Genomic DNA, 18612 nt, shown 5'->3' with positions numbered 1-18612 from the left:
TATATATATATATATATATAATCTTTAAAAAGTCTTAGACATGGTTCCCATTGTCTGACATGGCAGCTATTTGGAAATTAAATATTTAATCTACCATTCCTTCTGGCTTGACTTGTCTGGCACTGAGTGTAAATTTATATGTGATATGACTGTACCTTGAAGATATGTACCTGACTATGAATGCATTATTTATGTTTTCAGGCAGAAAATGAACTAAATGATCATCCAGGATTCACTTAGAAATCTAAACATTCTTTCACTGCAGTCTGAATGAGTTCCAATTTCCTTTACGATATGGAGCAACCGGAAAGGGAATAGGTTAGAAAAATAACTTAATTACTATTTCAGTGAAAAATATAACTGAATAATTTAAACAATGTCATGCACGCAACACAAATCTGTCAAAATTGTTTTCTCTTGGTAGTCCAACTTGGCGCATCTCTGGCGTTTTTGTTGTTGTTGTTGTTGTTTTTTCTGCTGCTTCTGTTGTTGTTTTTTATCTTCATGTGAACACAAGAAATGTTTTCCAGATCCCAGTGTTTTAATCATGGAAATATAACCATCCCCCTTGGAAGTCCATTAGTCCTGGGATGGGTGAGGTCGACGCGTCACTGTAAGGAATCAAGGGGGATGGGACACTTTAGAGCTCCGCACCTCAGCCCAGCCTCCAGGATCCAATGACTGGTGAAACTGATTTTACAAAAGTGGGTGGAGGAGGAGAAGCGGAATGACTCCCCCAATTTCCCTCCGTGGCCGCTCCGCCGAAGGCGGGGCTCCAAGGATGCGTTTGACAGCTGCGAGTCAAAAAAAAAAATGTGCAGCTCAGAGAAGGTTGGAGGAACCATGCCGCTGCTCCAAGATAACCGCGCAGTCACGAGGAATGGGATGGAATTTGATCCTCTGTAGTTTGCGTTTGCTCTCCTAAATCTGAACCAACCGAAGACAAGAAAAAAGGCCACCACCACCAACAAATTTTGCCCGGTTTTGATTTTTTTTTTTTTTTTTTTCTGCACCTTATAGCGGATTTTTCTTTGGGTGGAGATGCAGCGTGCGCTCTCGTTTCCAGCAACCGTGGAGCGCAGTAGAACCAAGGATCGCTTGGAGGCGAGTCTGGCCGGGCTGTGTGAGCTGGAGCTCCGCAGACAGAGGCAGGAGTGTCTTGTGCTGGGAGCGTTGGCTCTGGGAGAGCCTCCAGCCCAGGATGGCTCAAGAGGAGAGCTGGAATACTTCAGCAGCTGGGGCCAGGAAAACTTGACGCTCAGGCGTCAGCTGGTAAGAAGTTTCTGCTGAGCGTCTTTTTTTACCGTTTGAATCCCCTTAGGCCCAAACAGCATTAATTTACCCCTCTTTTAGTCATGTCATTTGTAGTGCTTACACACTTTCAAATATCTTAAAGCCCGCAGACAATCTCCATTGTGAGCTGCTTGACCGTTGCATGGACTCTGCCGTTGGGCCAGCGCCTTTTGTACTGAGATGACCTCTAACTGCAAAAAAGTTACCCAACTTGATAAATAGGCTCTCTGTATGAAAGGCTGTAATGCGTTTCTGTGCTTTGGGTTGAGATTTATGCCTGTGGGTAGCGAAATCAGGGGGAGGAGCAGCCGCCGCTTGTGGCACAGACCCTCTATTTAATGGCCCTTTGTTCCCTCGTTGAAGACTTTTGTAGGTCTCACCCCTTAACAAGCTCTCATTTGTGCTTTCTGCACATCATAAAATAAGAAAATTCGCGTCTACGCTGCTGAAAATGGACGCTATATTGTCTTTTAGATATTTTTACTTTTTTTGACGCAAAGCTTTTGTAAAGTTGCGCCTGCCGTTCTGTGACAATGTCAGGATTATAAGAACAGAAAACTGGGTTAATCAAGACAAGCAAAAGTTTAAGTACGGGAGAAGAGCGTTTCCCACAGGAGACTTATATACCCTGCTGTGTATATAAGTAAATGACGTCAGAAGAGGGAGAAGAATCAAGATAAATTACATTGTCAGTAAACAGTTTGGTGGAAAAGCAACTTTAGACAGATTTCAACATAGTCCAAAAACATCCGAGTTGCATACGAGCTGCAAAAGGTTTAAGCATAGGTGTTTGAGCAAGAGTTTGACTGAGGAAACTTGTGCAATGATGATTGCTCCCCATGCATGACAATGTCTGCAAAAGACAGTATATGACAACAGTCACATTGGTGCATGCATGGTGGGGCGAATTGGAAGAATTAGGCTTGTTTCAAAGTCTGACCAATGTTGTTGCTGTTCTGCAGGAAACATCTTAAAAATTTTAATGTCATCCTAATGGAATGCACTGACCTTATTGCAAAGCTTTTACAACAGCTTGACTCTAAATGATCCCTGAAGATCTTTGATAATGAAATATGTCCATCCCACTCTGCCCTCCTACACAAACCGCTTTGCTTGTGTTATGTTGTTGTCAAATTTTCCTGAAATCCATGTTGTGCTCTCACACAGAGCTCAAACTTTTCTCTGCAGCTATGTAGAATATAAGTAAACGCTTTTAAGGATTAAGTTGATTAAAAACATATTGAGATGAAAACCAAGAGGATAAGGAGGGCACATATTAGCAAGAGCAAAGAAAAATTAAGCCTGACATACTCTGCCAGCGGCAAAGTGGGCTTCATTTATTTAACTAGTGTTTTATGCCTCAATCTAAAAGCAATTTTCTTTTCTTTTAAAAATGAAGAACAAACCATTTGACTTTATGCGCTGGCAAAAAGGAATTCTGAAAGACATTCAGTTCAAGCCATAGAAGTTGTTCACATTTTGTCAACCAGAATTATACCTGAACAATCTGATTATAGTTTAAATGAAAATGTTGGTTCTCTTGAATAAGAGCTTCATTCGTCATGTTCCTCAGTGTCCCTCAGAGAATGGCCTAGATTAGTCAGAGTTGCCAACTTCTGACTGAAATTTGATGGGAGAAACAATTGTAGGTATAGTTAAGTGTTTAGCAAACAATGGGATGACACTGCAGTTTTGAATAGACAATATGAAAATAGGCTTTGGTGTTCAAATGTTAAATTAGGGTTAGGGGTTAGATTCTCGGATGTTTTGGTTTTGGGTTTTGTCAATTTTTTTTGTGTGTGTGTGTTCCTTAGTTTTTTCTATTAGTTCTGCCTTGTTTCCACTTCAGTTCTTCTTTAGTGATTCTCGTTTATCATGTTTATTTCTTGTTTCTAGTTCTTCTCTGCCACTCTAGTAGAATTGTTTCTTTAGTCTGGTTATTCTTCAGTGTTAGATTATTTCCTGTTGCCTATGCTCTTCCTTGTTCCCCTCTGTGCCATTTTCTCCCTCTTCCTCTCCTCAGTCTGTCAGCCGCTCCCTCCACTCACACCTGCAACCTGTTAGCTCATCAGCCTAGGTATTTTGTTCAGCATTCAACCTCCCCAGTACTTAATCACTTCATTCTTACTCACCACTCGCCAGATCCTCTCGTCTACTCCTGCCACAAACCCACGTGTTCTCCTTGTGTCTCCCTGCTGGTCTCCTTCTATGGATTTGTTTTGGTTTGTGTTTTTGACTTGGCTCCCAATGAGTTTTGTACGTTCTTAATTATCTTTTCATTAAATCTCCTAATCCATTTGCCACCTCTGTCTCTCCATTTGGGTCCAACAACAACAACCACCACCGCATCATGACTGGACGTCGTGAAGTTATTGCTTTAGGGAAAATAATCGATTTTTATAATTAGAAGTCAAGCATCTCCAGAGTTCCAGGATAATTTATTTATATAGAGTATGTTTAAAAAAAACAAGGTGCTATAAAAATAAGAAAATGTAAAAACCAACATCAGGATTTTAAAATTAATACCGGAGAAAGGACAGAATCTGTGCGATGTGCTCAGACAACAAAAGCAACAGACAGCATTATTTTGAACTAGCTGAAGAAATGAAAGTGATGCCTGTCTGGTATAAAGTACATTGCAGTAGTTGAGACAAACTTAGATAAAAGTGTGTGCTACTTTCTTCAGGTAATGCTTGAGAAAACTAGTTCAATCTTATTTGTCTCAACTGGACGAAACCGTTCTGAAACTATGAAAATCTGTGTGTATAATTAGTCCCAGGTTTGCTGCATGCCGTTTGATGCATGGCTCTAGGCAACCAAAGTAAGCAACTTGTGTGAGATACAACTCAGTCTTTGTAGAATAATCTTTCTTCCCCTTTCATTGAAATTCAGAAATATCATAACCATGCAAGCCTGTAGGTCAAGACAATCCAATGAGAGTTGATGGAGCATGTCAGGGGCAGGTAAATCTGGTAGTCATATGTTGAAAGGATTATTTATTTATTTTTTTTTGTAAGAATAGATCCCAAATTGAGCTGGTGCAAAGAAACAACACAGATCAGGACTTCATAGAAATCCAAATACAGTGGTTTAGAATGACTGATCACAAGATGCAGTGCATAAAAAGACTTTCCCTTTTGGAAAAAACACTCTTCTTATCTTGAGAGACATTTGACCAAGGAACAAAAGGAGGCAAATAAAAGGAAAGCTTTAGTGAGAGTTGGCAACCCTGTGGTTATATGGGTTACTATGAATAAATATACAGTCCTGTGAAAAGAATTTGCCTGCTTTAGATTTTTCTTTCGTTCTGTATGTCGGGTCGGACTTTAATGTGATGGTTGAACAAATTTTAATGTAAGAAGCACAGAAAGTAATTTTAAAGTAGGCATTTTTTCATGGGGAAATCGGGGGAGGGGGGGGAAGAAATCAACCCCTAATATCTAAATGTGGCACTCAACAACTAACCCAAGCCAACCCAAGTTTGCTTGACCTTAAGGTCACAAACCAAACAAAGGCAATCCATCCTCAGTATTTTCTACTGAAGAGCAGAATTAATGATTTCATGAATTACAAAATAATTGGCCACATCTGGAAGGAGCAAAGCAGTTCATCACACTGTAGCTGGTTCACCATATTGTGATTTTGTTTTTCTAAAATGTTGTTTTAGTTTAATGCCAGGTGCTGAGGCACACACCTTTCAAATTTGTCTCATCCGCTCACAGAATACCAGGAAAATCTTGAAAATCGTGTAGACATTTAAAAACAATGTTAGTTGTTCCTTTGTGTTCTAATTTATTAACAGTGATTTTGGTCTCATAGCTCTTCCTTGGATGTCATGTTTGTCTCATTATTGTTTGGATGTTTTTAGATGTTGTCCTGGATTCTTTTGTTGCCTCCTGGATGAGAGGTTGATGCTCCCTGAAGTAGTTTTGGTTTGCTCTCCACTCCTGGAAAGATTCTGCACTGTTTCATGTTGCCTTTCTTTGTGGAAAATGACTCTCACTGTAGTTTCCTGTACTCTAAAACTCTTAGTAAAATGTCTTTGTAACCCTTTCATGGACCGGTTGAATAACAGACAACACATTCATGAACCAGCCTTTAAGATCTGGCATAAAAACCGGGGTGTTTTTAAAATACAATAATAAATATAAATCCAATGTGTAGTTGTAACTTTATTAGCAGCATCCCTATAACACTACACCAACAGCAAACATGAGTCACATCCTCTCTGCCCCTTAATGCTTGCTAGTCACTGTGACAACATAAGTCTTTAAAGTAAGATATACCACAAAAACAAATATAGTATATGAAAAATACAACTCACCATAACGCTGAATCAGTGAGAGCCCTGCAGCTGCTTCTTTGTAGCGAGACGGTCCATCTAGGGCAGTTTTGAAGACTTCACTGCTTCATTATAAAGCCTGTTGCCACATGGTATGCAGAGAGGGCTTAGTGTGCCAAAACTCCAGGTCGCAATACATTAATATTTCGAGTAGGGCTATTAGTATTGTCTGTTAAATGTACCTTTCTTTTTTATTTTTTTGGAAATCACAGACTCCAATTCTGTCTCTTGAAGGAACCTTTTCCCCTTTACAAAGACACTTTCTAGAGACCTTTGTTTTGTTTTTTTTTGTTTGTTTTTTTTTGGTAGCTTGTGGGTATATTTTTAGCGGTGAGGTATTTCGTGACCAAGATAAGAGTCTTAACATGCATCAAGTCTGAGTCATGTAACGTACAGAATCAGGTTATTTTTCACAATAGACATGATTCAGACTTGGGTGATTACATTAGCCCTGTTTTATTCTACTTCAGGCAGTGTGACAGATTCTATTTGAGTGATTTCTTGATTGCACAGGTCATGGGGCATTTGTATCTGTATATTGTTCATAAAAATATGCTTGGCTCTTGAAAATATGTGGATATTCACATCCAATTTATGAATTAGCAAGGGGGCAATGGCTTTTTCACATAAGTCCAGTTTGGTATGGATAGCTATTTAAGCCTGATAAATAACCATTTAAAAATGTCTGTTTGTATTTGCTCAGATAGTCTGTGTCTGAAACTTAAATGTACTGGATGATCAGAACATTGTGAGGGGGAATATTTTACATATATGTATCAACTTTTAAAACATTAAGAGATTTAATAAGAAAGTTTCTTTGTTGGTGAAGGAATAAAAGCCTGTATCAAGCTTTAACTAGGGTTGGTGACAGCGCTATTGCTACAAGATAAATTGGTAGTGAACTTTTTAACCCTGTGGTGAAACATCTTAGCTGTGGTTGTCAGTTAAAAGGTTCACATTATTTCTTTTAAAACACATTTTAAAAGTTCAGTAACACTGTATGTCTTAATCAAACCCAATTTTGTCCTTTTTAATATGGAGAACAGAAAAAGACTATCAAGGAAACATTGAAGGTTTCCTTCCTGGTTCTATACTGACAATTGGATCCCAACAGAGATTCCTTTTACTGACCTATTATATTACCTATTTTGTTTATATTGTTTGTACTTCCAGTAAGATATTAGGGTGCTTTCTGGCGTTGCACAACAGAGAATCTTAAAGGTACAAATGCATTTTTAAAATTGCCCTTTAGCAGTTAATCTAACATAAATTTACTGAAATTGCAGATTTGAAGGTACCCAAGTTAAATAGATGCAAATTATCAATCCCGTTTTATAGGTAAGGCTCTATGTTTTTTGTTTTTTTTTTCTCAATCAATGCGCTGTCATAAAAATAAAGCATTAAAAAAAAGAGTATCTAATCTCCACACCTCCTTCCTCCCTGGCTGTGTCTGCGCCCCCTGCTCCGCTGGTGGTCTAACAAAAGACACATATGGAGCAGAATACTAATCATGCCGATCTCAGTCAGATGACGAGGCGTGCATAAGTGGGCCTTGTATCCGGTGCCATGACGCAGTCTCTGAGGTCTGACTCCACGTCCGAATCAGAACCTTGGCCGTCTCTCTTTCCAAACAAGATTAGTACAAATTGAATTTTGAGAAATAGCTACGTGACGGGCATGTGTTTCCAATGCGCACCAGAGTTTCTGCGCCCCACATCTGAGTACAAACTTAAAATAAAAATAAAAAACTAAAAAAACAGGTCAGCTTGTGTCTTGATTGATTTTTATCAATTGTTCTGGTCATCCATGTGTGTTAATAATTAAGTTGGAATTTCCTCTGAGGAATTTCTGCACAACTTTAATTTAGCTGAAGTCTCTCAGATTGAGACTTCGTAAATATCAGGTCACCATCTGCGCCCGAGACCCCCTTCCGCCTCCAGTCTCATCTTCTATACAGGTCCGAGCCAGTAAAGCGAGGCAGAGAAACATTTGACCCTGGAGACCGCTCGGGTGTTAGTGTTTGTTGGTGCGTGTGTGTTTCCGATGTGACAGTGGGTCCCCAGACAGAGTGAGGGGGCCTTATTTTTCCTGGATACAGTGTGTGTGGTGATGAAGGTGCTGACAGCTGCGGGACACCAGACAGCAGCTGAGAAAGCATGGAGCTCTGACCTGCCTCTGAGCAACCCTGCTGAGAGAGTTTGGAGAGGGTGGAAGGGATTATATGAATTTTGCATGAACGTGTGACACACATGCGTCAATTAGGAGATGAGAGCTTGATTTTTGAAACCAAAGTCAAATCATTCAAATTAACTCTGTGGATCGAAGGGTTTAATCAAATCCACATTTTTATTGTGAATGCAGATATATACCGTAGCCCACTGTAACATGTAATCAAACAAGACTGTATGTAAGTCGTCTCCACTCATTAAGTTGAACACACTTTTTACTAGTTTTTAAACGAAGGGTATGCAGGAAGATGGCTTTATAGATTTTTGTTACGTTGAATTGTGTTTAAGGTGAATTGTTGATTTATTCTGTACATCCAAAATGAAACTTATAACCAACAGCTGTGGAGCTGTATAGCAAAGAGATAAATTTATATAAATATCTCTATTTGTCATCAGATTGTTCCAGATTGGAAGAAAGTTGCTGTTGATTTATGGAGCTGAAACCTCAAACAAATGACTGGGAAGAAGTGAATGATGGAAATGTGCTTTAGAGGATTCTGTATTATTATTATTGGCTTGTGTGATGAATTGCTTGCCGTACTCTGCAGGAGTGTGTGATGAGCCATCAGGTCGTGTGTGTTCTGGTGTTAGAACTGCAGCACATCAGTTGTCAGTCACAGACAATTTGCGTGTTTTGCTCTCTGATTTCCGTTGCTTTCGCTCTAGCATTCAGTTTCTTGGGTTACTTTGGTTGCCTGCTTAGACTCAGATAATTATGCTCCTTCAGAAAATAGTCAAATCATGTATCCAACAACTTTTAAGTGGACTCTAAGTAGGTTGAAAATCTCTTAACACATAAGCTGAGCTCGCTTCGTGTCTGTTTAAGGATTCTTTTCAACTCAACCTGCTTCCTACCAACCACTGTAGAACAGAGTCAAGAGTGTACTCACGGACTCTGCTATATAAACACCGCATCTGTTCAGAATAGCCCCTCTGTCAAACTGGAATGAAAGAATCTTAAAGAAACATTTACACTGTTGAGATTAGGGATTTAAAATATGACCATGAGCTTATGAAAATAAGAGATCATAAGTTGAGTCAACTAGTGAAACTGGGGGCAGGGTCGGTGTGTGTGTGTGCGCATACGTGTGCATGTGTGAGGATCCAGCCTCCCACAGACTTCTCTGTGTGGATCCAGTCACAACATAGCTTTAATTACATAGGGTCGGGCCCGCTGGCTGCATGCCTTGTCTCCCCTCTTCTCTACATTCTGAAAGTGTCCTTATTTCAGACCATGTTGTAGTTGTTCTACAGCACAAATGAGCAGCCATGGACATTTAGCCCTTAGGATGGAAGGACAAAGGAGTAAGAGGAACATAGAACTTTTAAGACCTACCACTACCTTAGGAGACGAGAAACGCTACGCATTTACTATTATATGTATATTAAATTTTAAACCTGCTAACCGAAACACCCGTACTTAAAATGCAGCAGTCTTACAGTATCACCCTGGAACTGTGCTCCCAAAAATTCAACAAATTAGTTCCCAAATCTCCTTAAACCTTTCTGGATATCCTCTAGTTCTAAAGGGCACTTTTAATTTTTAATTTTTAATTATTGAGTTAAGAGTAAAACCACATCATTTTGATCAGAAGTAAAATGTAGCGTTACTCATCAATAATTAAGGGATATAAGGGGTTCACTGCACAAAACAGCAGCCTACAGATGCATTGTCATTTTAAAATTTCTAAACATGTCCTGCGTCAATGACACGTTTTAGATCTGGACAAACATGGCTATCACTACATATTTTTGGAGAAATTTCAAAACATTCCAATGCTGTTAACTTATTAGACATATTTTTAACGGACAAACGCCCCATTATGTTTTTTTTTTTTTTGGACCTGCACAATTTCTTGCATCTGGCTGATTTCGTTCTGCCTTCATGCTGATGAAGATAAAGCATCCAACTCTTTGGTCTTTTTTAGTCTTTATTTCTTCTGATATGATTCTGTTGTCAAGTGAAACTTATTTGTGAACTTGTTCCATTTGTAACACAAGCATCCCAGATGTTTTGTTTGCCCGCTTTGTAACAGCTCTGATTCCAAGCGAGTCTGGCTTCACTGCGTCTGCTGTCTCCCACATCCCCCACCTCTGTGGGACACAGGATGCAGTAAAGCAGCAGTGCTACAGTGCACGCATTGTCAGCATGCCAGTGTGAGATCTGTCAGTGAGTCTGAGAAAACAAACCCTGTTTTAATATGAACCACACAGTCTCCTCGTCCACTAAGATTAGTTTGTTTGTACAGGATTATTATTTTGGATTTAAGTGTGTCAACATGAGTCCCTGTGTATGTGCGAGTACCTAAAGAGGTGGTGAGAGATTGATTGCATGAAACAGGATCATTGATTAGTCGATTTCCAACAGCGTCCCTTCCTCCAGGCCATTTCCTTGCCCAACCGTCCTAACAGCAGCCGAAGCGAAGCTCTCCACTCAAAACATATTCATGCATCAATGCTGGGGCTTTGTGTACAGTAAGACAATAAGCAGCCTTGTCGACACAAAGAAAGACGGTGTTTGAGGTCAGGAGGTCATGTTGGAAGCATCGCTTGGGTTATTTGCCCTAAAACAGCGGTTATTTGCATTATGAGGCACATATGGAAACAAAAGCAGGACAAATAGACTTTAGAGTGGTTGGGTGAAGAGCACACATGTAAACATTTTTACAACTTTTCCTTTTCAAAACATGTCATTGACACAGGACATGCTTAGAAATTTTAAAATGACAATGCATCTGTAGGCTGCTGTTTTGTGCTTTGAACCCCTTATATCCCTTAATTACTGATGTGTAACGCTACATATAACTTCTGTATGGGTTTTGTAGCTCGTGGTACTTTATTCATTTTCGTGTCTCAAGTTGAGAAATATGTTAAGAAAGCAATGACAAGGCATTAAAGAATGGCTCATATTAAAGTTGTCTGTTAGCGGTGATGCTGCATAACACTGTCTGTCCTGATGACAGCAGTGATAGCAGGGACGGTAGCTCAAAAGTGAGTTCACAAGGTGAAGTGACAAGGACGACGTCAAAAGAAGTATTGTCTGAAAGCAGTGTCTTGGAAACCTAATGAACCTTACACAGGGTTTTAAAAACATATAAAACATCTTCATCCATATATGGTGGTGACTTTCTATTTTAAGAAATATTGCTGATTAGTAATACCAAAATCTTCTAAAACATAGACATGAGAAACTGCAAGTCCTTATTAAGTAATAATGCCTTTTTGCAGGTGTTTGGGCATCAATCGACTTAACAAAGAAAATAGTTTTTATTCAGAAATTGGGACTTAACATTTTTGCTGTCAGAAACATCAGCGTCTGTATGAATTGTATGCAAAATATGTCAAATCCAACAAATGACTGCTCTAAAATAGTGTACCATCTCCAAGTGAAAGAGAAAAGATCTCGGTTCAGCATGTTTAATGAGCTTTTTGGTGATATCTCATCAACTGAACTGATCACTTTCCTCACGGCAGTGTTCAATTTGGTCCTGGGAAACAAAGACAGTGACCAAAGAAGTGCAGGAGAGCAGAAACAGCAGCAGACGCTTCATTACAGAAGGTCCACAGTGTAAATAGTGTCACCTTGTCACAAAGACATGCTCAACCTGCTGGAATAGAAGACCTGAGTGTCAGCGGCATTAGCCCCAACAAACCAAAAGACCCGTAAGACCTAGGTTTGTTTTTACAGTCATGTAGTCTGGATGTTACCACCTTGTGGAGGAAACAAGAACGAGTTTAAAAATCCTTGGATTTTTGAAGACCTGGTAGGTTTTAAGGTTTTCCAAGCAGTTGGTGTGGAATTACAGGTCAATGCATTATCCTCAGAAGTCACAGATACACAATAGTGTTTGTTAACAAATCCAGACAAGGTTGCGAGCAAGTGTCCACAGATGTTAGAGTGTGTGTCAGATGATGTCACCATCTGACAGAGCCAGCCTGGCAACAACTTAAAGGGTGACCAAAAGCTGCGTGTCTAGATTCCCTGTCAGTGCAATTTTTTCCCTCCCTTCTTTTATTTTCTTTGTTCTTCTTTCCTGCTTTCTTTTTTCATTCTTTCCTTTGTTCTCCTTTCTTTCTTTTTTTTTCTTTCTGTCTGTCTGCCATTTCAAATGTCAATAAAAACAAACACTGGAAATAAAAAAACATAACATAAAAGACCTCAAGAGAAAATTAAGTAATTTGTGTAAAAAAATAACTTGTCCGGTACATACAGTATAAAGCGCATACATGTATATTCTCATGCTATGCAATAACACTGTTGTATCTTCATAATACATTGTCAAGATCTTGTTGAAGGTATGAATGAGCAATTATTGTAATGATTGTCATTTACTATAATTATCAAATAAGACCAGCATTTGTGTTTTTGTAGGGGTGTGCTGGCGGTGACTTGCAGTCCCAGCCATAAAAGACTGCAAATGATTTTCAAAAACTGTTTATCAGTTATTGTTAGCACTAGAAGTATCACAAAATATTCTGACAAACATTTAAGTCCATATCACCCAACCTAAATTTTAACAAGAACATAATGAGTGTTTTTAAATGAATTTCACATCATAAATTTGTCTCTTGTCATTCATCACATTTGCCTATTTAAACAGAATGAGTCATTATCTGCTCATGTGTGTGCGCGCGTACGCCCCCAGCGTAGTTAAAGTACATCCCCCTACCCATCAGACATCGTTGAATTATTCATGTTCCAACTGACTGCCCTCCATTTGAGCCCCCTTGGATGTTGGAGCACATAGCGTCAGATATCGTTGCTCCATATGGATTCACTTCAATAATGCACAGCAGCGTTTTGCAGTGACCATATTTGTACTTTGGGTACACAAAAATATACATGTGATTTGTTCTTTTATTTGTTTTGACATTTAGTCTTGATTCATTTGTGCCATTTTCTTTCTTTGTCATAAGATGAAAGCAAGCTAATCCCCAAATCATTTAAGGAAGACCTTTTGTTTATCAGCTCGCGCAACTTGAAAAAGAATCACTTCTTTTGTGTTTCATCTCGTTGTTTCATATCTATCAAATAAATGGACACAACTCGGCTTTGCAGAAACACTCAGGACAGATGAGTGTCAAACAAAATAAGATCTGCAGCTGGGAAAGCACGCAGCGAAAACATACAGCTGTGCCTCTTCCGGGAACTTAAAGTATTTTCATTCCAAGTATTGGTTTGATAGCTGAACTGCCATGTGTTACTTCTTAATCCTTGTAACAAGATCACATGTCAACAGTGCAGAACAATAGAGAAAGCAGTTAAACAATCTGCATGTGTTTGTGTTGCAGAGCGCTCTCCACAGCGCTCCATGGGGCCTCATGCAGGCGCTAGAACAGCAGGTAGAAGATCTGAAGATTGACATCGACGACGGCTGCTGTGAGGGAGCTCAACGAGACGCCGGTGACAGTCGGCCGAGTTCTGGTAACTCCCGCTGTTTAAAAGCTTTCCTGTCCCCACAAATCTGTCAGCCATGTAATTAAGAATTTTCCAAATTCAAAAGCTCCTTGTGATTGAATAATTTTTAGTACTGCAGCTAAGCATGGTGTTGAATAAAATAATTATGAGACAAAACAATTATCTTGAAACTATTCAGACTGTAGCCATAATGAGGTTTCATTTCCTTCTGCTAGTCTTGTTTATTCACAATCTGGGAGCTGGTAAATGAGTTTTGTGGATTATTTTCAAAATGCGATTTGAAGTTGTCAGTACCCAGCAGGATATTTTCGAGAAGTTAACAGGAAGGTATGATAAATGAGACATATGCTTTGTGTTGGTGTGGTTCTAGGATTTTATGATTCAAGTGAGGGACAATCACCAAAAGGAAAACCCTCCTCAGCTGAGCGCCCTGAGCCTGTCTCCTCCTGGACTTACACCAATGACAGACCAAAGTCTTTAGGTAAGAAAACTTAGGAAGTGGTTTACCTAAAGGTACCAACCAAGGTTATTTGAAATAATGTTCTGTTAGATACAAGCTGTAGATTATACTATTTATCTCTGGTCTAGTTTGCAGTTGCAGAGGTTGAAGCCAACAGCTTGTCCAAAAGGCAAAGTAGAAATTGGACTTCTATAGTCTTAAAGAACTTAAATCTTAAGAACTTCACAGCAGTTTATGCGAACTCTATTTTATAAACATTTAAAATGTTTATAAAATATTTTAAATTTTATAAACATTTTATAAAATGTTTATAAACATTTTATAAACATTTATAAAATGTTTTTATTTTATAAATAAAATAGGCCAAGTTGGCCTATGGCCTACAAGTTGGCCTGTAGGCCAACTTGGTTGGCCTACAGGCCAACCTCTAACTTGTAAGTTAGAGTTTGAAACAATGGTAACCATTGTTTCAAATGGTTACCATAGCTTGTGCTTATAGTCATACAAAATTTTAGCTTAGGTTGACGGCATGCATTGTCTCTCTTGATACTTAGGAGACAACTTCATGCTGAATGGGGAATTTGATGTACCAGTTATTCGGCCCAGCCTTCCACGTTCTTTCTCTGCACCTCACCCACCACTAGAGGGCATTGTAGAGGAGGGCTCAGTTGGGGACTCTTGGCGGTGGGACACCAGCGTTGCCAGCCACACCTGGCAGCAGCAGCAGCCTGCAGAGGATCAGATCACAGAGGAGGACTACCAGCAGGCTTTCAGAGTGGAAGGTTACATGCTGAGTCTCATCCAGCGTTACGCTCTTCTACCGCGGCCATGTCAGCCTCGCACCACCCTGACCCCTGACCCCACATACAGCGGGGCCTCCGGACACAGCTCCCAACACAGGAGAACTCCCTCTTTAACCACAGAGCCACGTCTTCCTGACCCCCATTGTCAGCCCCATGTTGACCTATCGGCAAAACTTAAGAGTCAGGAATGGGGTTGTGACCTGCCTGAGGGGGAAGCCCGAAGGGCAGAGGCCCCATCTTTTGAGGAGGGTTGTTATTTGCCTCTTTCCTACCCCCAGCCCAGACCAAACCCCCTGATGGGGAGACTGCCATCACCTCTGCCCTCCTTGGAGCCAAACTGTGGCGTTGACCTTTCCTGTGAACCTCCATCCCCCCAACATTATATACATCCACAACCCTCTGTTTACCAAGTACACAATTTAGTAAGTGCTCAGTATATCCCAGGACAAGCCTGTCATGCTCCTGTACGGTCCCCCAGACATTACAAACCTGAACAGTCAAAGGTCAATCGAGCAGCTGCCTCTCCTGATCAGTCCAATTCAAAGTCCAAAGCTCCTAAAAAGAATCACAACGATCGACAGAAATCCAAAAAGGCAAACAACAAAACCAACCGAACCCACTCTGAAAACAGCCTCCCAGGACAGAGAGTGGTTGCTGACAGGAGGTACGGCACCACAGAGAGGCGTCTGGGACGAACCAATCCTGCCCAGAACCAAAGCCAAGTCACTGCACCCCAGGTGGCCAGCAAGGGCCACAGTGGAAACCGCCGCTGGTGCTCCAACCTGGAGCTCAGCCAGGATGAGGGAGAGATCCAGAATGCAGCGCAGCCACATAAACGTTCTTCTCGAAAAGCTCGTCACGGTCACTCTTGCTCCCAGTCCCACCATCAGCACGCCCAGCCTTGGCACCTGGACTCTCAGGCCCGTGCCCCCTTGTGCCACAGCGAGGAGGGCTACGCCGGGGCTGCCCCCGCAGAGTCCGAATCCAGCATGAGCGAGGTGTACTCCCCGCCATCCAGCTCGCTGTCCAGCGATTCGGATGAGAGCGGGGGCCTTGTGTGGCCCCAGCAGCTGCCGCCTCGCCTTGCTTCTACCTCTTCATCGTCGTCTGCATCTCCGCAAGCCACTGCCAGTGCTGCGACTCAGCCCAAAGCCTTCGTCAAGATCAAAGCCTCCCACGCTCTCAAAAAGAAGATACTCAGATTCCGAACAGGGTCACTAAAAGTCATGACCACTGTTTGAGTCTAATCTCACGCAACCTGTATCATGAACGTATGAAACGGCTCTGAACATCTTCATGGCTGCTGCTTATGGCCACGAATCCTACACTAAATAATAAAATCCATTCATTAAAATAAACCTACCTCTTCCATATCCCTGATGAAATGCATTTACATTCAGAAAAATGATGAAACTATAGCATCACCTCCGCTTTCCGCCTGGTTGAAATAATTTTCAATTCGACAACCATCAGATACTAAAATGATGGGCACCCTCCTATTCCCGTTGGTTCATGTTACACTGTGCTAATAGAAACAGCCATAAAATTAAGCAATTGAACTTGCTTTTTTTTGTTTTTGCTTTTTTGTTTTTCTGTTTATGTTTATTGCCTTTTAAATTAATCAGACCTGGACTGTGGGGTTCAAGAATTTGCTACCACCTGCATAAAATACATGAAAAATATTTAAAGCTACGACACAAAATTAATTTAATGAATATCACAGAGTATTCTGGCAATGTAAAGTGTACCTCAAAAACGATAAACATTAATTTAATTTAGTTAATTACAATTTTTGCAGAAGATGTAGATGAAATCTCTTGAACAATGTCATGCACCATTTTATGTATCTCCAACTGGATTGCAATTTGTTTGCTGGTAGTGACAACGAGTTGCATTTCCTGAAGGACATTTTCCACTTTATTTGTCCTGTTGTCGGTCTCAAAACCCCAAATCATTATTGACTGTGGAGTTTCGCGTATTTTCTTCCGGCTGTGATCTTTGTCCGGGTAAGGTTAGAGATGATTAATTTTAATTCCAATGAATTTCAATGAGTGCCACCAAATAAAATGCATTGTCCTCTTGAGCACAACATATTTACTTCACTACTGCCTTCTTTAATCTAATTATCCACTCTCCATGTTTGCTTCTTCGTAGCCAACTTCTTTCATGTTCCAATAAAAATCATTGTATCTATACGTAAAAGGTCTCAGTGATTCTTTGTTATTGGACACCTAATTACTTTTTTGTCTCTTCAGACATACTTGACATGTTTCAACGTTCTACTTCTGTCTTTGTCAGCGGACTCCCAGCTACTGTTTCAAACATCAAACGAGCAGCAACTGGGAGACCTCTGACGAAGAGGGAAGTAGAACGCTGAAACATGTCAAGAGACAAAAAGTAATTGGGTGTCTAGTAACAAAAGAAACCTTAAGTCCCCACTTCTTTCGTTCTTCTGGTTGCATGATGATGGTTCTTGTTTCACTTTTCATTGTTAAAAGACATATATGTCTTTCAGTTTATTTTTTACAGGATGGCCCTATTTCTTTCTGTATGTTTTGGGTCTTTTTTATTTTGCAAACATGCTTTTTTTTTTTTTTTTTTTTTTTTTTTACCTTGAGCTTTCCTGTCCTACTGCTTTCATGTCCCCACTGGTCTGCCTTAATTTTTCCCTTTTACAACTTGTTCATTTTGCTTGAACTTGCAACAACATCTTAGCATGCATGCACAAGGTCCATCTTTTGCTGCATTTTTATGACCATTACTCTCGTTTAGTCAGCTGGCTGTTATCTCACTTGGATTCTTTTTTCCCAATCCAACAACTTCTTGAGGTATTAAAGCGCTCACTCACCTGCTTAATTAGACTTAAGTCTTCAGCTGTTAGATAAAATAATGTTATGCCATATCTATGATTCTTTGTAAACTCACTGATTAAACACTCTCAATGATTTCAGTTTGTTTGCCAAGGGTTGTGCAACTTTTCTTTCTAATAATTTCTCAAAAAAAAAATCTTGGGGAAATATGGAATACATTAATTCATTGTCGATAAATATTTATTCCTTACAGTATCATGAGGGTAATGCTTATCTTAAGTGGTGAGTAGACCATAGCCAAGGTACACCCAGGACAGAGCACCAGTCAATCACAAGGATCACCTGCAAGATATAAAAACTATTGATAAAAATAAAGAAAGATATAGGCATGGGAAAATATTGTTTGCTAGACCTTCCTCAATATTGTCTTAAAAAGTACATTTTAAACTCTTTTTGGATCATTTGAAGGTCACCTCGGAGCCAACTCGAAGTCTTACCTGGGAATGAATACTTCTCTCTATTTTCTAGGGGTGCACCGATTTATTGGCCAGACAATTTATCGGTGCTGATTTCCTTAATTTTGGGAGATCGTGATCAGCTGATTTTTACATGTGAAGCCGATCTTATCCACTGTTGTTATCAGCCTCGGCAAAGGTCTAAAAATCAACCACTGTGCTTTTCTTTTCTCCTGTGACAAAGGTTTGACTGACAAAACGGCTGTCCAGGTCATGCCGATGGGATAACAATAGTCACTCCATCATTGTCAATTCAGCAACTTTCTTGATAAGCATTTCAGACAAAAATGGTATCGGCCAAAATCGGAATCGGTAAGTTAGACTTTTTAAAAGATCAGTAATCGGCGATTGACCAGAAAACTGCAGTCAGTGCGCCCCTACTATTTTCCCCATGAATAAACTTGTTTTAGGAGAATCATCACAAATCATATTTCCTGTCCTAACAGGCATTTCAATTCAAAATTAAAGCATTTGTTGAAAGGAGAAAAAGTTAGCAATTATTAAACAGTTAAAATTAGCACAAAGATTCAGTCATTGTTGCAAAGTTGTGTCAGGGTGAACTTGCTAATGGTGAAACCCTGAACAGGAACTGAATGTGCAATTTTTAGATGCCACTGTCTTCTACTCAGCATACTTGTGGTTTAATGTTGACATCTGCCAATATGTAGAGACTACCACTGCTTTACTTTACTGATGAGCAAAAATTAAGAGGACTGAGTGACAATGTCCAGTATATACCATG

The 18612-nt window shown here is 40.0% G+C and overlaps 1 protein-coding gene across 1 annotated transcript; it reads left to right on the top strand.

Moving 5' to 3' along the window:
- Positions 1-440: 440 nt before the first annotated feature.
- On the top strand, positions 441-17726 carry LOC103154603 (dapper 1). The gene is made up of 4 exons (XM_007575939.2): positions 441-1272; positions 13156-13288; positions 13653-13763; positions 14297-17726. Exons 1-4 carry the CDS (start codon positions 1042-1044, stop codon positions 15784-15786), a joined length of 1965 nt encoding a protein of 654 aa, XP_007576001.1. The 5' UTR covers positions 441-1041; the 3' UTR covers positions 15787-17726.
- The last annotated feature ends 886 nt before the right edge of the window (positions 17727-18612 follow it).

The sequence above is a fragment of the Poecilia formosa genome, unplaced genomic scaffold (genome assembly GCF_000485575.1).
Source record: "Poecilia formosa unplaced genomic scaffold, Poecilia_formosa-5.1.2 Scaffold392, whole genome shotgun sequence".
In the NCBI taxonomy this organism is placed as follows: Eukaryota; Metazoa; Chordata; class Actinopteri; order Cyprinodontiformes; family Poeciliidae; genus Poecilia; species Poecilia formosa.
This window is presented reverse-complemented; position numbering and strand designations above follow the sequence as displayed.

Coding starts and splice junctions, on each gene's coding strand:
- LOC103154603 (XM_007575939.2), top strand. CDS start 1,042: ATGCAGCGTGCGCTCTCGTTTCCAGCAACCGTGGAGCGCAGTAGAACC. Junction 1,273..13,155: donor TGACGCTCAGGCGTCAGCTG/GTAAGAAGTTTC, acceptor TTTGTGTTGCAG/AGCGCTCTCCACAGCGCTCC. Junction 13,764..14,296: donor TGACAGACCAAAGTCTTTAG/GTAAGAAAACTT, acceptor CTTGATACTTAG/GAGACAACTTCATGCTGAAT.